Below are 24,065 nucleotides of genomic sequence, written 5' to 3'. Positions count from 1 at the left end.
AGTGACATTCCTCGAGGAATTCTGCTGCCTCGATGTTAATACTTTGCTAAGGGCAAAAGGCAATCTTAGCCCAACCCCCAGGATCCTGTGAGTCTAATTTAACATATAGAAATTCCTTTGGAAACTTCTTTTATCTCTACCTCCCAAGATACATGTTGGCAATCATCCCCCAAGCATATGATCCACCAATATATACCCGGACAGTCTCATGACTCAGATTTTATTAGACAGTAATAAATGACATTTTCCCAACAACAGCTAGCCCCCTCAAGGTCCTGGAAGCCTTGCTTCCAAAAGTCCTTAGAGACCCACGCTAACCCTAACCCCCTCCCAACTTTAAAGTACATAATGGGCCACTCCTCATGATCCCAGTGCAGCTCTTTCTGCCCATGGGTCCTGTCCCCATGCTTTACTAAAACCACTTTATCGCACAAAGAGGTCTCAAGAATTCTTTCTCAGGCTTCAGCTTTGAACCCTAACGTCTTTCCTACATCAGTTGGGATTTAACAGATTGAGGGAACAATGCTATAAGGTTAAATTTGATTCGAAAATACTTGAATAGGAATGTAAGAATTATTTTCCTACTTCTGTTCACTGGAAATACATAAAAGCAGTGTCCACCCAAGAGTACAGAGTTTTTGTTCTCTACTGTCATTTCCAAGTAACAGGCATCAAGGCTTTTTGAAGAAGTGGCTAATTCTGCATCTGGGATAGAGAAAGAATAAAGTAAATCTACAAGAGCGCGCCTGGGTAGCTCAGTCGGTTAAGCTTCTGCCTTTAGCTCAGGTCATGATCCCAGGGTGCTGAGATTGAGCCCCCCACCAAGCCCCACACCGACCTCCAGGTGGGGCTCCCTGCTCCCTGCTAGTTGGAGAGCCTGCTTCTCCTTCTCCCTCTGCCCCACCCCCGACTGGTGCACGCTCTCTCTCAAATAAATAAAATCTGTATAAATAAATAAATAAATAAATAAATAAATAAATAAATAAAGTGTGCCTACAAGGAAAAGCCAGAAATAACTTATCATCATTCAAGGTAGCTTTTTAAAAGACTGATTACTCTAGAAAGCATCAATTAAAGAGACAAATACGCTGCCTTTACAAGGGATCAATACTAGAGTGGAACCACATAGTCGAAGGGAAAGCCTTACTTTATAGAAATATCCCAGTTAATGGTTGTAGAAGGAATGACAGAATTAGAAAAACGGGGTTGTTGGGTTTTTTTTTTTAATAATTCAAATAATGATCTGAGGGACAAGTCTCAATCACTCCCATATCAATCATTTAGCAACGAGTAACATCACACAGATGACTAGCTACCCTTACGTAAGCGGCCGAAATGCATGTTGGGAGCAGGGCCGGCCTCCCGTCCCTACGCAATTATTTGTTCTGAACTACATTTCCCAGAAGTCTGTGAGACACAGCTCCTTGGGGGGGCCGCGTAGGGTTGCATGCCGGGGAAGTGGACCACCGCGCGTCCAGCTCCGTGTATTGCCGGGCTGTTGGACTACATTTCCCAGAGGGCCCGTGCGCCGCCTCCTCCCCAGAGTCGGAGCGCAGCGAGGTGCCTGCTGGAAGAAGCTTACTGCGCCGAGGATTGTCTGGGCTCAGCGTTCCGCCGACGCGCTCCCGAGTTGATCTCAAGCCTTGCGCCCCCTCCCGACGCCCTGTGGGTCGTGGGCCCCGAGCGGTGAGTGGTTGGCCTCCTGGCGGGGAAGGCACGCGCGCTGCGGCGGGAAGGGCGGCTAGGAGGGCGCCCCGGGAGAGGAGGCTGGACTTTGAGCCCGGGCCCGCAGCCCCGGAGAGAAGTACGGGGGGTGCGCAGGGGTATCGGGGCCCGGGGACCCCGGGGAGGGGAGAGACTCCGGCTCCGGGGCTGTGACGCACTTCGGGGAGTGTGTGGGGGTGGGGTGGGGCGGCGCGGCTCGCAGCGACTGCGCGGCGGTGGGAGGGGCCCCTGCGCCGCCGCGGGGGTGGCCGCGGGACCCGGTGGGGGGACCGTGGGTTGGGGAGGACCGTCTAGCCTGCAGCTCTGGGGTCGCGGCTGCTTTCTCCGGCCTCGCAGGCCCACGCAGGGGCAGTGGCCCCGGAGGGAGGGCAGAGCCCGAACCCCGCAGAGAAAGTGACCAGTAGAAAGGGCGCAGGATCAGTCCTGAGGACGAGAAGCGCTCTCTTTCCAGACTCCCTGAGAGGCAGGACGGAAAGGGGGGATGCGGGCAGGGGGCTGCTGCGTATTTCAGAACCCCGCTTACTGCGGCCTAGTCCCCAGGTTCTCCGATTGGTTTTAGTTGGGCTGTGTGGGCCTGGAGGGTGCTTTCTGATCCAGCTTGTGCTCCAGAAAGGCCCTAGTGTCTCCTCTTTCCCCCAGGCCAGGCGTCCTCCGGAACAAGCATCCTGAGGAGGAAGACGACTTGTTACACATCTTAAAGTCAAGGTTCAGATGAGTTACCTTTTTGTTCAGTAAATGTCTTGTGTTTATAGGACTTCAGGATATTTGCTTTCCCTGGTCAGAAATGTTCTTCCCAGCAGTGACTCATTCTTTCCGGAGAGGTGTGATGGGGCCTTGCAGGTGTATGCGCAGAACGCATTACCGAAGAACGGTGGGGAGGTTCGTGTTGTGCTTTATTTGAACCTGGGATTTGGTCAGGAGGATACTTGTTTTAAGATGGGATCCTCGGTCTTTCGCAGAGGCCTGACTTTCAGAGCACAGTGAGAACAGAGAAGGTTTGATTGTTTCGGCCAGTAAATGACAAAGTTACCAGCTTGGTGATGCTTTAAAGGTGGGGTTTGAGGGGCGCCTGGCTGGCCCAGTCGGTAGTGTGCAACTCTTACCAAATGTGCTGAAGGAGCACTAGAGCGTGCAGCTCTTTATCCGGGGTCGTGAGTTCCAGCCCCACTTTCGCCAAGGAGCCTACTTAAAATTTAAAAATACTAAAATGAAATTCAAAGGAATTGAGCCATTATTTTAATAAGAAAATAAATAAAAGTGGGGTTTGCGCAAAGGTCTTTGTCATCAGTGCAGGGAGTTTTTCTTTTTTTTTTTTCAGTGATCAGTACATAGAAATTTGTTGTATTATCCACATCTTGTTGGAGGTCTGACAGCTTCAGTCTGTTTCAGTTGCATCTTCATATGAACTGTGAGAAGCAACATGGTTTGATGTTGAGTGTGAGTTCTGAAACTAGAGCAGGGTTTGGCAGACTTTTTCTCTAAAAGGTCATGTATTGAATAGTTCATGTTTTGTGGGCCACGTACGGTTCCATATTCTTCTTCTTTAATTGATCTTGTTAATTTTTAGAATGGTTTTAGATTGGCAGGGAAAAAATTGCAAGGTTAGTATGGAGAATTCCCAGGTACCCTGTACCTGCTGTCCCCTGTTGTTAACAGCTTACATTAGTGTGGGATATTATTTACAGTTGGTGAGCCAGTTTTGATACGTTATCGTTAACTGAAGTCCGTGCTTTATTCAGATATCCTTAGTTTTTACATGACGTTCTTCATGTGTTCCAGGATGCCATCCCGGAGATCACGTTACATTTCATTGTCATGTGTCCTTAAGCTCCTCTTGGCTGTGACAGTTTCTCAGACTTCCCTTGTTTCTGATGACCTTGAAGGTTTTAAGAGGTACAGGTATTTGGTAGGATGCTCCTCTCTTGGAACCTGATGCTTTTCTCATGATTGGACTGGGCGTACGGTGTTGGGGGTGGAAGATCACTGCTTTCATCATGTCATGGCAAAAACACAAACTGTCAGCATGATTTATGATTGCTGAGTGTGAACTTGGTCCTCTCGCTGAGGTGGTTTGTCCGTTTTCTCTACTGTGAAGTCACTCCTGTTTCAAAGACCAGGTCTCCCCAAATGACAGCTACATGTTTCAGAAGCGCTGTTACTAGAGCCTAGTCACTCTGACCCTGCCTTGGTGGTCACATCTTTCTCTCTTCTCACCCCCTCATTTGCTTGGAAGGACCCCTGCCATTACATTGGGCCCACCTGGCATGCTTCAGGATACCTTCCTGTATTGAGGTCAGGTGACCAGCGACCCCAAGTCCACCTGCAGCCTCACTCCCCTTTGCCATGTAATGTAACATATTCACAGGCTCCAGGGTTAGGACGCGGACATGTTTGGGAGACAGTTGTCCTGCCTGCCACAGGCCTATCCGTCCACAGTTCCCCTGATGACCACAGTATACCCACTCCCCCATAACTGTGGACTTTTGCTTTGTTGATTTGTTTTAAATTTGGGACTATCTTAAATCATATTTCTTATCATGGAATTAATACAGGCCTGCAGCAAAAGGTTCAGTTTCCTAAGGAGCTCGTAAAGAAGAAACTCGAAATTACCCATAGCTGTACCACCCAGAGGTAATTGCTGTTGATATTTTGGTATGTATGTTTCCAGCCTTTCCCCCCCACCCCATGCATATGTGTGTGGTTTGTCTCTAGAGCACTGGATCCTGCTTACTGATACGTAATTGAGCCAAACACTCTCCAGATCTTAGTTTATAGAGGAATCCAACTCAGCTGTGGGTGACGTGATACCTGTGTGCGTGTGAAGGAGAGGCGTTCCAGCGACCCCCGACTGGCTTTAAAAAACCTCTCACACATTTGCACCTTGAAGGATTAGAAAGACATCATTTGAAACTAATCCCATGAACAAATGATCAGTAAAGACAGGCTTTCAGAATTTGATTTTCTCAGATGTGAATTTTTCTTTCACAGAACATGACAGGAGTCACTGACTTATTACAAATATGAACTGTACCATAACATTTCTATGGGCAGATACATGAGAAAAATGTAAGATGACAGTAGTTTAAAACGTTCACATAAACAGAGGTACCTGGATGGGTCAGTCAGTGGAGCATGTGACTCTCAATCTCAGCGTCATGGGTTCAAACCTCATATTGGGTAGAGAGATTGCTTTTTAAAAAAATTAAAGTGTTCACAGAAATCTTCCATATCACATGGAATACAAGATCCGGCCACTGGCTAATGTTCTCAATTTGGCATCTTCTCAGTTTACGTTTACTTCATTTTATTAAGACAGAGAGTGCGAGCAGGGGAGGAGCAGAGGGAGAGGAAGAGAGAGAGAGAGTCTCAAGTAGACGCCACGCCCAGCATGGATCCTGATGGGGGGCTCGCTCTCACAATGCTGAGATCAAGACCTGAGTCGAAACCAAGGGTCGGACGCTTAACTGACTAAACCACCAAGGCGCCCCTCAGTTTACATTCTCTGAGCTGGATTTTCTGTGCAGATCATGTCTGTCCCTCTCTACTAGTAGAGAGGGAACATTTTCTCCATATACGCCTTAGGCTTTTTTTTTTTCCTTTTGCTAATGTCAATTTAAAGGAATTTCATTTTTAAGAGGCTCTGAAAGTTTTTAGTTACCGTGGTTTATATAGATAGCAGGTATGAGAAGCATGTTTTAGCATAAGAAGAAAGGAAAATTCAGGCTTGAGTTTTTTCTATAAAATCAGGTTAGGGGTTGTGTAACGTTACTGATTTTCAGTCATAACTGCTAACTTGTATTAAGTAACTTAATATTGTTGAGTTTTATGTAGATTATCTTTCTAAAAATTCGATGCAGTCTTACCTGGCAGGTACTACTTCTACCCCAGTCTTAACCATGGGGAACAGTGTGAGGTTAGTAATGGTCAGAGCTCAGATTTACATCCTGAAAGTCAGACCACAGGGCCTTATTCTTACTTTCACCAAGTGCTCTCCCCCCAGATAATGCATACGTTATTAAACCTACGTTCTTCACTTAGGAATTCATCCTAAATTTCTTTCTCAGAGAAATAGTATAAATATCATTATTAGTAAATATATTAGATGCCATTATAGCAGACCATAATTTATTTAATCTGTCCTCTACTGTGAGATACTCCTACCCTTTTTTTTTCATTTTTTAAAATGATTCTCTGGAAAATCTGAATAAAATTGCTGGATTACCTGAGTATCAATGTCCTGGTGGTTCTATTGTACTGCAGGTTTGTGATGTATTACCATTGGGGTCCACTGGGCAAAGGGCATGGGATCCCGCTGTATTATTTCTTACGACTACATGTGAATCTACACTTATCTCAAAAGATATTTTGGAACATACCCCTTGAACATTCTGATATATATTGTGCACTCCTGTACCTATTTCCTTGGGATAAGTTCCAAAAAGTAGAAGTTGCATTAAAACCTTACTTTTGTTAAGTGCCTACAATATGATAGGAGTACTTGGAACGACAGATGACTAAGAGGACATTGTTACCTGCACATTGCTTATGAGCCAGCCAGAAAGGGAAACAACGGAAGCCCAGGGCAGCCTGCGGTCAAGGCCTGTGGAGACTTCTAGGTGATTGTGCGCTGAGAGGTGCTGGGAAGGGGACATCATTCTCGCTGTGGCCACTGTTGTCAGGTCATGACCAGATAATTCTGAACACGTGGGCTCTGTGTGGAATACAGTGGAATTTGTTTTCTAAGTTTTATACCTTACATGTTTTCTCTAATGACACTGACGCAAAGTGAAGGGAACAGGGTCCGGTGGCCTAGCATTCCATAGGACGCATGGCTGGAAGGACAAGCTCAGAAGTCAAGTTCACCCCCCACCAAGACAGCCGTCAGTATGTACAGGACGTCCCTTGGAATCTTAGTCATGTTTCCAGTCGGTGCCCCGGCATATGTGGGTATGGGTAGACATCAAAGAGTTGGTTTAGGTAGTAGGAAGCGAAAGGAAACAAAAGTTGTGCGTAAAATGATGCAAAGATATCTCACAAGGAAACTGAAGAGAAGCTCTGAGAGTCTATCATTTATGAATTGAAAAGAAACGCACAAACGTATATGTCAGGCAAATGCCTGGCTCTTGTTACACACCCAGTTCAGAGTCACCAGGACCACCACCAGGTTCCGTGATTCACTAGGTCGACGCACAGGATTCAACAGGTGGTCCTGTTCAGGGCCAGGACTTATTACAATGAAAGGATACACAGCACCATCAGCAGAGGGACAGGCACATGGGACAGACAACATTGGGAGGAAACCAGGCGCATGCTTCCCAGAGCGTTCTCCCAGTGCAGCCACAGAGGACATGCTTGATTCCTCCAGCCGCAAGTTACAGCAACACGTGCAAAGCCTTGTCCACCAGGGAAGCTCATCTGGGTCAAGAGGCCAGGGTTTTTAGGGGGTCAGTCACCGAGGCACCCTCTCTCTGCACATACCAACATTCCAGACTCAGAGGAAAGCAAGGGCTTAGCAATGTAAACCACATCGTTTATACAAACAGTTGAAGAGCAGTGAGCCTTGTCAGGGAACGGCGGAACCCTCTGGAAGTCCAGCCAAGGGCCAGTCCTGCATGCAGTTTCAAACCTGCTCGTTACTGTCTTTCTGCACAAGGGATCTATAACTTCCAGGCTTTTTCTTTCTGTTTCTCTATTTCTATTTTATATCTCTCTATTGGTGTTCTGGTTTGTTTCTGTCTGTGTGTCTCTTCTCTCGATCTGTCTAGATACAGCTATATGTACTCTATATATTCGCGTCCAGTGTATATATATACATATGCACACATGTTCGTATGTAGAATTTCACAAGTATATTGGTAGCCTGATTTCTCTGCTGACAGTGTATCTGAAGTGTCATTCGTGTCTTGTGAGGATGTCTTCCAACTTAGCATTTCATGGTCCTTTACTCTTTCACACCAATCTTCTGCATGTATTTCTGCAGTGAGCTCTTCTGGGCACGGGGTGCTGAATGTTGCCTGGGGCTTCCCCTCTCCACCCTGTCCACCTGCCTCATCTTGACCGACCTCACCCTGCCTAGAGGCCAGGAGAGGTTCCAGTATGGATGGTGCAGCCCCTCCACCCTGGATGGTGCGGCTGGAGGGAGTGGGGTGTTGCTCAGAGTCAGACCAAGCACCCTAAACACACCCCCTCTCAGGTTCGGGATCACAGCGCCCCTGCCCAGAGTTAGCCAGACTGAGAGGTTTGGGGGCACAGTATACACACAAGATCACCCTCAGTTCTGACACTGAAATCCATGTTCAGGACTTTACTGAAACCACCCTCAGGACTCGAAGGATCCCTAGAACTCACTGAGAGCCGTTCTACTCAGAGTTCCAGTTAATTCCAGGGAGAAGATGCAGATTGACACCAGCCAGGGAAACAAGCACTTAAGCTAAAGTCCAGGAGTGTCCCCACCATGAGCTTCCAGTGTCCCCTCCCCCTGGAGCTAGGACTGGATGCTCTGTTGGCATCGAGGTAGGACAATATGCATAGAGTACTGCCAACCAGGGAAGCTCACCTGAGCTTCGAGGCCCAGAGTTTGCACTGGAGCTTCAGTGCGTGGGCACAGTTGATTGATTGAATGATCGATCATCCAGACATGACTGACTCACTGTCTGCATGTCAATCTCAGTCCCCTGGCCAGTTGATATTCCATGACCCAAAGTACACACCCTGAATCACCTGGTTGGTCTTCTTGGTGTAGCCAGTTCCCGCCCTAAGACTGGTTAGGGATGGCCATCTGCACCCAAAACAAAGACATTCCTATCAGGTATAACGTAGATTACTTCTTAGAAGTTGGGGGCACACGACAAAAAAAGAATGAGATCTTACCATTTGCAACAAGATGGATGTATCTAGAGAGTATTATGCCAAATGAAAAGAGAAAGAAAAAACCGTATGACTTCACTTATATGTGGAACCTAAATAATAAAGCATATGAACAAACAAAAACAGAAACAAACCCATAAATCGAGAGAACAGACAGACATAGTTGCCAGAGGGGAGGGAGGCCCAGGCTTCCAGTGGTGGAGTGAGTGACGGGGAGGAAAGGCACAGCATAGGGAACACAGTCCGTGGCTCTGTGATAGCGTCACGTGGTGACAGATGGCAGCCACACATGGTGCGCACAGCATGGCGTACAGACTTGGGGAATCGCTGTGTTGTATGCCTGACACTCACGTAACATTGTGCCTGGCTGGCTCGTTTGGTGGAGAATGCAACTCAGTCTTAGGGTCGTGAGTTCAACCCCGTGTGAGGGGTGAACCTACTTTAAAAACAATTTCAAGTTAGACTGAGAAACGACAGATGAAGTCAGTCTGACTTCAAGTTAAAAACAAATAAAAATTCTACTCTGTGCACAGCTGGGTTTCGTAGGGTTTCAGGGAGAGCTTTTTCGCCTTTTGTCTAGATTCCTCTTCATCCTCTCTGGATGTGGCACGTTGATGTGTGCGTGCTGTGGGAGGAAACAGCCGGGGTGGGGGAGTTTGGAAGCAAAGACGGAGCAAGAAGCTTGTATTAAGTCATTCTGGGACCAAGGTGCACTTATTTTAATGCCTCTTTTTTTCTCGTATATCTGTGGCTTCTCTGGATTTTGTGTCTTTGGTAAAAGAAACCCCAAGAGGACTGATCAGTTCTTGATTCTAAAACTATGGCGCACGTAAGTATTTCTCTTTCCTTCTTGAAATGTGATATTTAGGTCCTATGGCTATTTCTGTGAATTATCCTGAAGACTCCTGCCCAACCGAGGCCCATGTAATTACCCACGGCCCGGTTCTTCCTGTTCCAGCAAACAATAATGCCATACGGCCCTGTGCCCACCTGTGTGGCTGATGCCCACATCCCCACTGAGCTGGGGGCTCAGTGTCTCCTCTGTGCTCACCTTGTCAAGAGTCATGCTGGAGCAGTAGGGGAGGAGAGGCCCTTGAGAGAAACACTTGAGTCACGTGTGTGGTTTAGGAGTTGAAGAAGGTGGTCCCGTTTGACCACCTGCAAAAACGAAAACTCCCTGCTGTTCTCCATGGACGTTTTTTCCAGGCGGGGAGGAGGGGAATGTTCACGTTGGTCGGTCTCTGTGTCAGTGGTGAGAGCTGGAGCTCCATGAGGCTTTTGGGATTGGCTAGGGCTGTGCTTGGGGCCTGAGCACTAAGAGGCTGCGGTGTTATCAGGGGATATGAGGGGTGCGTGCTGTTGAGCACACCGTCTAGACCTCGGCGTGTGTCCATGTCATCTGACACCACTACCTAAACCAGGAGCAGAGAAAAGCCAGGGGTGGTGGGTAGTCATGGGTAAGAGGGTCACCCAGTATAGGAGTCCCAGGTGATCACATACCCCTGGAATTGGGGAAAACCTTAGATGTTTGGTTGTACCAAAGTGTACAACTCTGAGAGTTAAGTCCAGTCCGTCCCTGCGGTGGAATAAGAAAATGCTCTGGTACTTAGATAGGAAGACTGCGTAAGCCCTTGGCAAAATGATGCCCTTGAGGCTGAGAACATTCAGAGACGTAAACTCTAGTTTCAGAAGTAACATCTCACTTCACACGGCAGAAACAAAACCCTGGGCATTTTCCTTCCCTTGAAGGTGGAAAGGATGCCACAGGCATCCACACCTGCCGAGTTGTTACGAGGCAGGCCCGCAGTGGGCCCCGTGCTCGTGAGCAGGAGTGTTTCGTGCGTCCTGACGGCTTGGGATGACGAAGCGTTGCAAAGGTGTGGGTTTCTCTGCAGCAGCGGGCTCTTCAGGAACATGAGGGGCTCTGCTCAGTCACAGTCCCCACCGCGCCCTACACACGACACAGGCCTGTGGTCTGCTGCTGGGTCCAGCCCAACCCAGAGTGGAGCCCCTTCTGTGCCGTCCTTCGTGTCCTCAGGGACGTGTGGGTTTGTGTTTTCAGGGTTTGGTGACGTTCTCAGACGTAGCCATCGACTTCTCTCAGGAGGAGTGGGCATGCCTGGACTCCACGCAGAGGGACCTGTACTGGGACGTGATGTTGGAGAACTACAGTAACCTGGTCTCCCTGGGTGAGTTGCTGCCGCCTGGAATGCCAGCTCCCTCCACTGGCAGTGTCAGGACTGACTTCCGAGAAACGAGTTCAATTTCTGCTTCCTCTTCTCAAGAAGTGTCTTGAGCCTTGTCGCATCTGAAATGGGCATCACGCCCCTTTGTCGCCTCGTCCTCTTCCCACCTTTGTCTGGCCCTTCCTGTTGTCACCTCTCCTCCTTAGTAACCGAAGGGTGAATTCCAGTTCTGGGCTGTTCATCTCACGGCCATCTTCAGAGCGCTGAGCGTCATACTGTGCTAGTATGTTCATGCCCAGAGCGCTGCTGATGGCCTGGGGCACTCTGGGAACCCGCCTCAGGGAGCCCCATCTCTTCTAGTAAACCAGCCTTTGTGCTTGATGTGGAGGTGGACTGAATGGACAGCATTCGTGTAAAACCAAAGCAAGCATTTTACATTAGCTGTGCATTGTACCTGAAGTGAGGGTAGACGTTAGGATTCCTGAATTCTGAGCTACGCGTGGGATGACAACGTCTGGTAAACGTCTCGGGCTGTGTCTTGTCTGTTAGAGAAATAACAGCCATAGTAGTAATGGCTGGTGTTGTGCTCGGCCTATACCAGGCGTCGCTGGGAGCACTGTGTGTGTGCAGATACGCTTCACCCCAGTCCCATCAGTTTATGAGGTAGGCAGGTGGCGAGGTCTAATTGGTAGGTGAGTTTACTCAGGCACGGAGTGACTTGATCAGACAGGGGAGGCAGAACCAAGAATCCACACTGCCATCTACCCTCTTGTACTTGCCTCCACGGTAAGGCCCTCAGAAGTTTAAAATAAGACTTTTCCTGTCTGGTTGCCTGTTATTTAATCCTTTCTCTTTTCTGAAGTCTTATCACTTTGACTTCCAGCTTGTCATAAACTTGACTAAGTCTCCATCAAAGGGGTTATTTTTTTAAGATTTTATTTATTCATTTGAGAGAGAGACAGAGCACACGAGTGGGGGCAGGGGGAGCAGCAGGCAGAGGGAGAAGCAGACTTCTTGCTGAGCAGGGAGCCTGACGTGGGGCTCCATCCCAAGACCCGGAGATCACGACCTGAGCCAAAGGCAGATGCTTAACCATCTGAGCCAGCCAGGTGCTCCTCCAAAGAATTTGAGCATATAATTTTTTTCTTAAATTCTACACCATGTGGCATTTCTTTTTTTGAAAGCTGCTCCTTTCATTTCTAAGCCAGATGAGACTTGCTGCTTTGGGGAACGCGAGAAAGAACCGTGATGGCTGAGGGAGACAGGTGCAGAGGAGAGTGACAGCCAGTCTGGCTGGGACAAGCCATCACTGCAGTAAGCAGCCGGGCCAGACAGGAGCAGGTGCGCCCCTGGGGTATTTGGAAAGCTCCCTATGAAGGCCACGGACAGCCTCTGGGGAAGAAGTAACCACCGTGAACCCGATCTTCGCCCCATTCCCCTCCCGCCGGTTTGCTTCTGTTTTGCTCCTGCTTCACGTGCTGCTGATGCTGCTGGTCCGTGGACCACACCGTGAATAGCAGGGGTGTAGGCAACATGATCCCGTGCCCTTTGTAGCTCCTGCAAGTTGGTTGGTATCCTAGCTTCAAGTGCTTTTTTCCTTTTATCTAATTTTTGCTAATACTTCTTCCTGGCTGCTGTTCCGTTCTAACATCACAAGACATCTTGTGCTGTTCAGACGCACACTCGGTGCCGAGATCCATGGCTCAGCGGGCGTTCACTGTGGCAGTCTTCCATCACTGCGCCGTTTGCTCTACTAATTCTTTACAGAGAAACTGCACTCCATCCGCTCGTTGGTTATGTAGTGACACTGTTCACAGTGGATAAAAGCGTTGTTTTTAAAGGAAAAATGACTCGTTCTTATAATAAAGGCCTGGTTGGCTAGCATGCTCCACAGCTGATCGTTTGACACTTTGTACCATCAGCATGAACTCCTGAATTTAAGCGTTTCTGGGTTTTGCCTCGTGTTGGAGTTAGCGTCCTCATTGATGGTCGGACCCTCAACATTCCCTCACAGGCGTTTACCGTGTTTGTTACAGTTAATCCTACACGTTGTCCCTTTTATTGCCTTTGATGGTGGGTCTTTTTGTTCAGAATCACTCTTCACTATATGACTGACAGATATATTCATTTCAGAGTATTAATTTTATACCCAGGTGACCAGCTGTATATTCTTGCTCTACACACGAGTTCTATATTTGATTTTCCTGGGTTTTCCAGGTATGTCGTCACATCATCTGCAAATCGTGCTCTTCTCCATTTTTATTTTTGAGATCTGCTCCTCCGATTGCTTTTTGCTTACTTGTGTCAGCTGACAGGAAATAGAAGAACTAACAGGCAGTTCCTTTTCCTTGTCTGACTTTAGCAGGAGCGTCCCCAGTGTTTCCTCATTATTGTGGTGCCAGGTGTGGACTGTACGTTTAAGGAGAGCCCTAGGTGATTCATGTCCTTTCTCCTAGAGAAGGTTTATTTCTGTCAGAGAAGTTGTTCGTTTGTGGTTAGATTTGTTTGTGTTTTCATTTTCCTTAACAGGAAATAAAATGTTACTTTTTTTCCAGATTTAGAGTCACCATATGGGACCAAGAGTTTACCTACAGAAAAGGGCATTTATGAAATAAATTTGTCCAAATGGAACTCAAATGGAAAAAGTAAATCCCTTGGCCTGGACTGGATGTGTGAAGGTGAGTTTGAAGGACCGCAGGGCCCTCAAGAGGGCTGTTTCAATCAAATGGTAGTCAACTGTGAGAAAACACCCACTTGTAGAGAAAATACCTCTGTTAGACCACATCAAAGACTGCATACTAGGGAGAATTCCTATGAATGTAAGGAATGTGGGAAGGCCTTTAGTCGTGGCTACCAGCTCACTCAGCATCAGAAAATCCACACAGGGGAGAAACCCTACGAATGTAAGGAATGTAAAAAGGCCTTTCGTTGGGGTAATCAACTCACTCAGCATCAGAAAATCCACACTGGTGAGAAACCCTATGAATGTAAGGACTGCGGGAAGGCCTTTAGATGGGGTTCAAGCCTCGTCATTCATAAGAGAATCCATACGGGTGAGAAACCCTATGAATGTAAGGACTGCGGGAAAGCCTTTAGACGTGGTGACGAGCTCACTCAGCATCAGAGATTTCACACTGGGGAGAAAGACTATGAATGCAAAGACTGTGGCAAGACCTTTAGCCGCGTGTATAAACTGATTCAGCACAAGAGAATTCATAGTGGTGAGAAACCCTATGAATGTAAGGACTGCGGGAAAGCCTTTATCTGTGGCTCAAGCCTCGTTCAGCATAAGAGAATTCATACTGGTGAGAAGCCCTATGAATGCCAGGAATGTGGGAAGGCCTTTACGCGAGTCAATTATCTCACTCAGCATCAGAAAATCCACACTGGTGAGAAACCTCACGAATGTAAGGAGTGTGGGAAGGCCTTTCGCTGGGGTTCAAGCCTTGTTAAACACGAGAGAATTCATACTGGTGAGAAGCCATATAAGTGCACAGAGTGTGGGAAGGCCTTTAATTGTGGCTACCACCTCACCCAGCATGAGAGGATCCACACGGGGGAAACGCCTTACAAGTGTAAGGAGTGTGGGAAGGCCTTCATCTATGGGTCAAGCCTTGTTAAACATGAGAGGATCCATACAGGGGAGAAACCCTATGAATGTAAAGAGTGTGGGAAGGCCTTTAGTCATGGCCATCAGCTTACACAGCATCAGAAAGTTCACACTGGTGAGAAATCCTTTGAGTGTAAGGAATGTGGGAAGGCATGTAACCACGTAAACCATCTTAGAGAACATCAGAGAGTTCACACTGCTGAAAAACCTCTTGAACAAAAAGAAGGTGCAGAAGCTTCTATACAACATGCATTCCTTCCACAGCACAAGGAGAATCCATGATACATAAGAAAGCCTTCACTGGTCACTCTCCTGCTTATAGCATCTCAGAATAGTCATGCTCGAGGAACAGAGAAATCACTTTTTCTTAGTGATCACAACACAGTGTAGACTTGTTTCTTGTTTTTTCTGTTTTGCTGAATTGGTTTAATGAGTGGATAGAAGCCTCCCGCTACCATTCAAGCTCCGTCTCACATCAGATTTGTTCTAGGGAATAACTCTGCTAATGTAACATATGCGGGAAAGCCTCCCACCGTGGTACACACCCTCCCTGTGACCATCACCATCGCCCTCTTGACTCCTGTGACACACTGGGAAAATGACCTGTTACCCCTGTGCATTGTGTGTGAAATGGGGACAGTCATGCCTGCCTAATGCTGCTGTTGTGGTGACTGAGTGTGGTACCTGTAAACACTCTGGAACATTGTGTAAGCTCAATAAATATTAGCTGTTGTTGTTCTTACCATCATTACCGGTAGTGCTCTCTTAGTGAGTTCCTACGGGAACACCCCCTATGGGTGCAAAGAAGTTAGGAAAGACAGTCAAACTTGTAGAAGAAATACAGGAGATTACTGTCACAGTCTTGGGTGGATGGTGTTTCTTAGTACACAGAAGACGCTAAACGTGAAATAAAAAGTTTATACGTTGGACTTTATCAAAAGTACAAAGTTCTGTTCCTCAGGTGATACCATGAAGACAGAAAAAAGCAACAGGCAGACTAGGAGAAGTAATACGTATTCTCCACACACCTGATAAAGGACTCACGTAGAAAACACATTCCCCAAGTCAGTAATAAATCTGTTTTAAACGGGTGAGGGGATTTAAATAAGCACTTAGAAAAGAAGATGGCCAAATGGTCAGTGAGCGAGTGAAAACGGGCTCAACATCATTTCTCATCAAGGAAACGCAAAGTAAAGCCACCATGCGATTTCACTAGACAATCACTAGAATAGCTGACGTTAAAATCACGTATGAGCCTGGCACTTCGCTGGGTGGTCACTTGTGACCTGTTCAGAAAGGAATGGGGCCACCACACGGGACCTCCGCCAGATCCTGGAGGTCCTGCAGCAGGGGCAAAGAGGTGATGCTTAAGGAGGGCGAGTGAGTGTGTCCTGGGGGAGGAGCCGGGGCCTGGGTTCAGTCCTAGAGAGAAGGGAGTGGGTCCTTTTGTGGAAAGGACTAGAGCCCACGGGAGTTGAGTTGAGAAGCTGGGGGAGGGGCGGGAGGGGCTGGTGTGTGGGGGAGGAATGGCTAGTGCTCAGACAGGTTCAGGGAGACTCAAGGAGAGTCCAGGGGAGCCTTCAAGAGCTGGAAGACTTGACTGCTCATGTGTGTGGCCTGGAAGACATAAGGAAAGCCTTGGCACTGGGCTGGCAGTGTGGTTAGAGCACAGAGGAGTGTCCTGCAAAGGCCGACAAGGGATCCAGAGTCTGGGGTCAAAGTAGGGCTTATGTGTGGTTTGCCCCAGGGTTGGGGTGCCAGTATCCACAGACCACAGGTGTGGGTGGGTGCTGTCCTGAATAAATGGAGGAGGGAGAAGACAAGGGGAGGAGTGTGATGAGGGAGGGAGTGAGGGGACAAGTTGGAAGGGTATGGGGGGGCCATAAAGAGGAACAGGGGGTCACAGTGGAGGTCACACTGACAAACTGGACGCCCCAGGGGGAGAGGCAGTACTGGTCAGGCCACAGGTGAACACTGCCTGGGTGCGCAGAAGGAAGTGGAAGCATGTGTATCAGTCAAGACTCCTGGTTCAAGGAGCAAAAACCTAATTGAAAGTAGCCAAAGAGAGGAGAGTGGGGAGAATAAAAATTGACTTGTGCAGAGGAATCACTGGCTTTAGCCTCCAGTGGACCCAGGCTCTCACAAAACAAGGTATCTGCCTTGCGTCTGTGCTCTGCTTTCTTGGGTAGCTTTTATGCTGAGGCTGCACACGGTGGTCCTGACCACGCCAGGACCCGTCATACTTAGGACTTGCAGTCCCAGGTAGAAAAGTCTCCCAAACACTTCCACAGGCTTTGCAGAATGGAGTCTCGCTGACTGACTGGTTCATGAGTCTGTCCTGGAAACTCTGCCCAGGGCAGGATGGACTGGGAACATCTCAGGTGCCAGCCAAGCCTTTTAACCATCCTGGAGCTCGCCTAAGGCTCTCACACAGAGACTGGGGCTGGGGATTTTAACATCAGGAACTCTCACATACCCTGACCAGATACTGGGCAGGCAGAGTCAGCCGCTGTGCACATCAGGCCAGGAACAGAACATTCCTGCAACAGGTGAGGGTGTGGATTCAGAAGACACTGACCCCCACCCCTTGCTGGTGTGTGTAGGGGCAGGGGGTGGAGGCAGCATCTCAGTGCTTCTGTCCCTCTTCAGCTTTAAGATGACCCTTACGAAGAGCAGTACAATCCTGGGTTTGGGGATGGAGGGAGGTCCATAAAATATAAGAGTTTGACTCACTAGTGGCATGGTGCAACCTTGGCCTGGCCACCTTCCCTGTTTATTAGCGCTCCAAAGTTTGCCTTAAAATTGCCTGCAATGTCCAGTTTACCACAGAACCGTTCATGTACTCCACTAGTCCATCAAGGGTTAGAAGCATATGCTATCCAAATGCCCTATATAATTTCTAACACCATACTTTATAGTTTAAGTGTCTTTCTGAACATGGGCCTCCAGCACACGGTGTCACTTCGTGAGCACATCCTCCACTCGGTTCAGCTCTTCTAGTGCTTGGCACTGCTCGCCTGAAAATCGCCAAAGTTCCCAGTATTGTGCTTCTCAGCCAGGGTTTCCATTGTTTGCCTGGTAGCCAGTCCCATCTCAGCATTTCATCCTCTACATCAGACCTCCATTCCCTTTACAACAGAGGCCCCCTTTGTTCCACAATTTCAATGTTAACCTTCAAACTGCTTTTTTTGGACTGTGTTTTTAATCTAGTTTTGAAGAGAGTAGTCTCTCAGTGGTTGCCACTCTGATATCAGAGCAGTTCCGACAAGTGTTTTCTGGCTGCCCATCAAAGCGTCAGTACATAATCCTTGCTTCAGGCTCAGTTTTTGAGAGAATAAGGTTTAAAGCATCTTGATGCAGCTCTCCCCGTTACATCACTATTCATTTGCTTCTTGTGCATATCCAAAACAGAAGTTTCTACCGGTTCCCTGGTATTGTCTATGTTCTGCATTAGAGTGTGAGTTCTTGAATCCTGTGACCTTTTTTGACTTGCTCACCTCTGACTCCTCACCCCTTTGAACAGTAAGCACCATGTACGTTGTAGGCAGTCAGGAAATGTCTATTGAACAAATGAATTTGAGCCTCAATGATGCATTAATTGATGATTCCCTTCTCAAATGTATGAGCATAAGACATACTTTATCATTAAGGATACGTCTAGAAGTTGTTGCAAGGGTTCATGCGATCTCATGGTGGAGGAATGATACAAGGTGCTGAAAGAAAAGGCTGCCAGCCAAGAATTCTTTACCTGTCAAAACTGTCCTTCAAAAACAAGAGAGAAATTAAGACAAAAGGTAAAGGAGTTGCTTGCCAACAGATCCGCCCTACAAGAAATGCCAAAGGGAGTCCTTCAGGCTGAACTGAAAGGACCTTGGACCATAATTTGAAGGCATGTAAAGAAACAGTAACTACACAGGTAAATACAAAAGCCAGTGAGTGATGCACCTGTTGTTTGTAATCCCTCTTATTTCCTACATGATTTAAAGGATAAATGCATGAGAAAGATCAGTCTGTTAATAGGCACAAAATGTATAAAGCTGTAACCGACCATGAACGACAGGCAGGAATTGGGTAAGAGCTCGCGGAGAGCAGTGTCTCTGTTACTTTTTCTAGGCTGGCATCAGTTCAAACTAGATTGTTATGAACTTAAGATGTCAGTCACAGTCCCCATGGTCATCATTAAGAAAATATCTTTACAAATGCAAATTCCTTCCTCATCCATTCGATAGCTGGAGTGGCTACATTAATCAGACAAAACAGGCTTCAAGTCTAAAACTTCTACAGGAAACGAAGAACATCATATATTAATAAAATTCATACACCAATTATGTACACACCAAAGGAACCTCAAAATACACGAAATGAACATTGACAACCAAAGAGAAATAGTTCTGCAGTCATAAAGATTTCAGTACCCCCACTTTCAGTCATGGTTAGAACATCTGGGCAAGAGATTGATTTGAAAAAGAGAAGACCAGCACCTGGGTGGCTCAGTTGATTAAGCACCCGACTACTGGTTTCGGCTCAGGTCACGATCTCAGAGTCATGGGATCGAGCCCAGCATCGGGCTCCACACTGAGCAGGGAGTCGGCTTAAGGATTCTCTCTCTCCTTCCCTCTGCCCTCCCTTGCTCATGCACTCACACACGTGCTCTCTCACCCCACCCCTCGTCTCTCACTAAATTTTTTTAAAAAATTCTCCCTCTGCTCCTCCCCCTGCTCACATTCTCACATAAACAAATAACTAAATCTATTTTAAAATAACAAAAAGACTACACTACAAACCCAAGCAGAACTCACAGACACCCCACCAGCAACAGAACACACAGAGAACATTCTCCAGGACGGACCATATGTTAGGCCACAAAGCAAGTCTCAACAAACCGAAAAGCACTGGATCCTAGTATCTCCTCCAACCATGATGGAATCAAACCAGAAATCAACAGAAGGAGAGGAAAATCGTATGGAAATTAAACCACACTCTACAACAAACAGGTCAAAGAAGAGCTCACAAGGAAACTGGAAAATGGGAGCGAAAATCAAAACACGTGTGGGGTGCCAGGAAAGCAGTGCTCAGAAGGACACTCAGAGCAGTAAACCCCTACATTTGAAAAGCTAGGAAGCCTGGAAAAGAAGAGCAAACGAAACCCAAAGCTAGGAGAAGGAAGAAAATAACAGGGACTGGAGTGGAGGAAAAACAAAATGGAGAATAGAAAAATGGCATAAAGGGGCACCTGGGTGGCTCAGTTGGTTGAACGTCTGGCTCTTGATCTCAGCTCACGTCTTGGTCTTGGGGTTGTGAGTTCAGGCCCTCTGTTGGGCTCCATGCTGGGCGTGGAGCCTACTTTAAAAAAGAAAGGTACAAAGAATTAATGCAACCAAAAGTTGGTTCTTTGAAAAAAATCACCAAAATTGACAAGCCTTTGGCTAGGTTGACTAAGAGAAAAAAGTAATACAGTAATTATACAAAGAAAAGCCAGAGAGCACTAGCGATGCTTCCAGTCTCTTGTAGGCGTAGGTGGCGAAGGTGAATCTGAATGCATCAACACAGCAGGTGCACAGAATAAACCTGAGCACGTTCCGTTCCACCAAACCCAGGGTTGCCAAGCTTTGTCTAGCAAGAACCAGATACTAAATATTTTAGGTTTTGCAGGTCACATATGCTCTGAGTCACGTACTTTTTTTTTCTTTTTACAAGCTTTTAAAAAATAAAAACCACTCTTAGCCTCTAGACCGTACAAAAATAGGGCCACGAGCAATATTTGGGGCGTGGGCTATAGTTTACCTGACAGCTGCACTAAGCCAACGTGTGAGCGTGGGAGAAAATTCTAGAGCAGCATTATGCAGCATGGTAGCCAATGGCTACGTACGACTATCGGTCTCTTGAAATGTGGCTAGTTGGTAAACTAAGTGTAGGGGCGCCGGGGTGGCTCAGTCGTTAAGCATCTGCCTTTGGCTCAGGTCGTGATCCTGGAGTCCTGGGATCGAACCCCACGTCGGGCTCCCTGCTCTGCTGGAATCCTGCTTCCTCCTCTCCCACTCCCCCTGCTTGTGTTCCCTCTCTCGATGTCTCTCTCTGTCAAATAAGTGTAAAATATATACTGGGATTGGCAGACTGTCCAGAAATAAAAAAGTAAACTACCTCATTTGTAATTTTTACATTTATTACATGTTGAAATAACATTTTGGATATACTAAGCTAACTAAAATCTATTACTAAAATTAATTTCACCTGTTTTTTACTTTTTTTTTTTTTTACATGATACTAGAACATTTTAAATTACCTATGTGACTCTCTTTATATCTGTTTGGACAGCACTAATCTCTACTGCTGCAATTTGGCAATATTTGCCAAAACTTTTAAGTGTATATGCTTTGACTCAGCATTTCCACTTAGAAGAATATATTATTTTTATGGTATTACACGTATCACCTTTCCCAGAGAACCTCCTCTTATTCGCAGAGTCTCCTTGGTGAAAATTACATTGATCACTGACTTCCCCTGGAGAGTCAGGGAAGGGGGCATCGCAGGATTGGTAGGAGGGAAAGTCACAGGCAGGTCCATCAAACATTTCCACATGTTTATACCAGGTTACTTGGAAAACCTACCCTCTGTTTTTTGCTAGACAAGTCTTCATACCCTTTCAACTATTACATAATAAGTAAACTAGCCAACTGTGAAATTCAAGTAAAGAAACAAAATTAGAGCATTTATATACGTTGACAAATCTCTAGCAAGGTTTACTAACATATCCAACAGTCCTACAGCTAAAATAGAGCCAATGAGTGGGTTCAACAGAGCTGGACACCAGAGCCTGCATTTCTAACCACTGCTCTCGTCGGTGCCCAACCCAGTGCTAGGTCTTAAGAAGCCCTTAAGGGACTCCGACACTTGTCATGAATGAAGTTGCTGTGGCCGATGTCGAAGAAATTACTGCCTATGTTCTCCTCTAGGATTTTGATGGATTCCTGTCTCACATCGGAGTCTTTCATCCATTTAGAGTTTATCTTTGTGTATAGTGTGAGAGAGTGGTTAAGTTCCATTCTTCTGTATCTAGCTGTCCAATTTTCCCAGCACCATTTATTGAAGAGACTGTCTTTTTTCCATTGGTTGTTTTTTTCCTGCTTCATCAATGATTAGTTGCCCATAGAGTCGAGGGTCCATTTCTGGAGTCTCTGTTCTGTTCCATTGGTCTATATGTCTGTTTTTGTGCCAATACCATGCTGTCTTTGTGATTATCACAGCTTTGTAGTACAGCTTGAAATCAGGCAATGTGATGCCCCCAGCTTTGTTTTTCTATTTACCCCAAAGATACAGATGTAGTGAAAAGAAGGGGCACCTGCACCCCAATGTTCATAGCAGCAATGTCCACAAATGCCAAACCGTGGAAGGAGCCAAGATGCCCTTCAACAGACAAATGGATAAAGAAAATGTGGTCTATATATACAATGGAATATTACTCAGCCATCAGAAAGGATGATTACCCCCCATTTGCATCAACATGGATGGGACTGGAGAAGATTATGCTAAGTGAAATAAGTCAAACAAAAAGACAATTTTCATGTGGTTTCACTTATTTGTGGAACATAAGGAATAACAGGGAGGACATTAGGAGAAGGAAGGGAAAAATGAAGGGACATGAACCATGACCGACTGTGAACTCCGGGAAACAAACAGGGTTTCGGGGGCGGGGGGAGAGTGGGAGGATGGGTTAGACCAGTGACGGGTAGTAAGGAGGGCACGTATTGCATGGATCACTGGGTGTTATACGCAAACAATGAATCATGGAACACTACATCAAAAACTAATGATGTACTGTATGGTGACTAACAACATAACAACAACAACAAAAAAAGACTGATACTTTTCTTCGCTTCTACATCAGAATAGCAGAACTGGATTGTAGAGGAGAAGATTGGGAACTCACAGCCTGGGCGGTGTTTTGGCTCAAAAAGTATGTTTTATTTAGCTGAAAGCAGCTTTTTTTTTTTTTTTAAGGTTTTATTTATTTGAGAGCACGAGTGTGAGCATGAGTCCCCGGGGTGAAGGGCCGAGGGAGAAGCAGGCTCCCTGCTCCCAACACAGGGCTCAATCCCGGGACTCCGGGACCATGATCTGAGCCAAAGCCAGTCGCCCAACCGACTCAGCCACCCAGGAGCCCCTAAAAGAAGCTTTTTAAACAAAAAATTTTTAGTTAAGAAAAATACTTTGATAGACTTGTCAAATCAGTACATTGTACACCTGAAACTAATGTCACATTGTCAACTACAATACAAACACACACACACACACACACACACACACACACACACACACACATACTTTGACAAGTCTGGGGTGAAACTGGACCGAATGGTCTGCAGGCAGGACCTCAGTGGGAGACAAAAAGCATGAGCGGCGGAGCGCCTCGTGCTTCCAGCCTTGCTGGTAAACCAGAGATGGGCTGCTGCAGATGGGGAGGGAGATGGAGGGAGTCTGGAATTTGAGATCTTTTCAGGACATAGAGGGGAGGCTTCACTGAGAATGTGGCTTCTGAATAAATGCTAGACAGATCCAGGGGTCCCAAGGAAAGGTTTCAGAGAACGTTTGTAGAAAGTAAAAATCCAGATACAATTTCAGTGGTAGCATCACAGTGTTGAACTTTGATAAAGTGGAGATGAATCACGGCCACATGCTCCGCACGCGTCTCACCACTAGCTCTCCCAGTGGTGATCTTGAGCATGTTTTTAACGTACAGGTCAAGGGCGTTACCCACCGCTCCTGTAAGGTGGTGCTCTGCACCACCCTGGCACCAAAACCCACATTACTCATCCCTGCGACAATGTCTCTAAAACTCACATTCAATACCGACTACAATAACGCTATGACGTAGGTATCATCGTTCTTCTGATTTTCCATGAGGACACGGAGATGCAGTAAGGTTAAGTAACTTGCCCGAGGGCACACCAATACTGCGCGGTGACGCTGGACTCCAGCCCGGCCAGGCTGCCTCCGAGATCACGTCCTTAGTCATTGTGCTCAGTGACCCCCGCGAGAGCACCATGTGCCAGCCACCATGCAGGGAGCTTTGTGTGGACTAAGTCCCGAGGCAGTCCTATCTGTAGACACTCTGTCCCCACGTTCTGGTGGGGATGCCGAGGCACGGACAGGGCCAGCAGTACGCCATGAAGGGAGAGCCACATATGTCTCTGAGCATTGCACCATCAGTGGAATCCCCTACATGAAGGAAACGTATCTTGAAGCAGATGAGCGTGGCTCTCACGTCCAGCACTGCGTTCCCAGCACCATCGTGAGCAGATAACACCTGCAGAAGGGGGACTGCCGCCAGCACCGTCTGCTCCCTAGGGCTGCCTTTGTCAGCCAGCTACCCTCCACGTTCCCTTCCACGGCACCTGTGAAGTCCTCCACCCACTGCGCACGGGCTGTCGCCTGCGGAACTGCATGGAACCACAGTAGCCGGCCCGCCCACAAGGCCCCTGCGAGTAAGCACAGTATTCACGTCTGAGGAGCTTGTCACCGCTACTCTCGACACGAGACACTGTCGACCTCCAGCAACCACTTTTATAGGTCTTAGAAATTTACAATAATCAACTCTTTAATATCCTTTAAATCAAATTTGCACAACCGTCTCTCACAGTCTTTATCGAACAGTGAACTTGTTCTGAATCGGATCCAGA

At 47.0% G+C, this 24,065-nt stretch overlaps 1 protein-coding gene across 28 annotated transcripts; it reads left to right on the top strand.

Annotated features, from left to right (window-relative positions):
- The first annotated feature begins 1,472 nt into the window (after positions 1-1,472).
- Positions 1,473-15,136, top strand: ZNF331 (zinc finger protein 331). Of its 28 annotated transcripts, none has more exons than XM_044380068.3 (7): positions 1,511-1,686; positions 2,365-2,430; positions 3,505-3,618; positions 4,278-4,377; positions 9,374-9,421; positions 10,655-10,781; positions 13,334-15,136. In XM_044380068.3, the coding sequence occupies exons 5-7, from the start codon at positions 9,413-9,415 to the stop codon at positions 14,668-14,670; spliced, it is 1,473 nt and encodes a 490-aa protein (XP_044236003.3). In that variant the 5' UTR covers positions 1,511-1,686; positions 2,365-2,430; positions 3,505-3,618; positions 4,278-4,377; positions 9,374-9,412; the 3' UTR covers positions 14,671-15,136. The 28 variants fall into 28 exon arrangements, with proteins under 28 accessions (XP_057170029.1, XP_044236003.3, XP_044236008.3 ...); XM_044380073.3 differs by having other exon boundaries at positions 1,524-1,686; positions 4,278-4,356; XM_057314042.1 differs by having other exon boundaries at positions 1,524-1,686; positions 4,278-4,356; positions 5,038-9,421.
- Positions 15,137-24,065: the final 8,929 nt, after the last annotated feature.

Source organism: Ursus arctos, unplaced genomic scaffold (genome assembly GCF_023065955.2).
Source record: "Ursus arctos isolate Adak ecotype North America unplaced genomic scaffold, UrsArc2.0 scaffold_19, whole genome shotgun sequence".
Lineage (NCBI taxonomy): Eukaryota > Metazoa > Chordata > Mammalia > Carnivora > Ursidae > Ursus > Ursus arctos.
The sequence above is the reverse complement of the archived record's forward strand: the minus strand, read 5'-3'. Positions and strand labels throughout refer to the sequence as shown.

Bases quoted from the DNA above. Each gene is read 5' to 3' on its own strand.
- ZNF331 (XM_057314046.1), top strand. The intron at 10,782-13,333 runs GTGAGTTGCTGC...CTTTTTTTCCAG, and splicing joins CAGTAACCTGGTCTCCCTGG to ATTTAGAGTCACCATATGGG.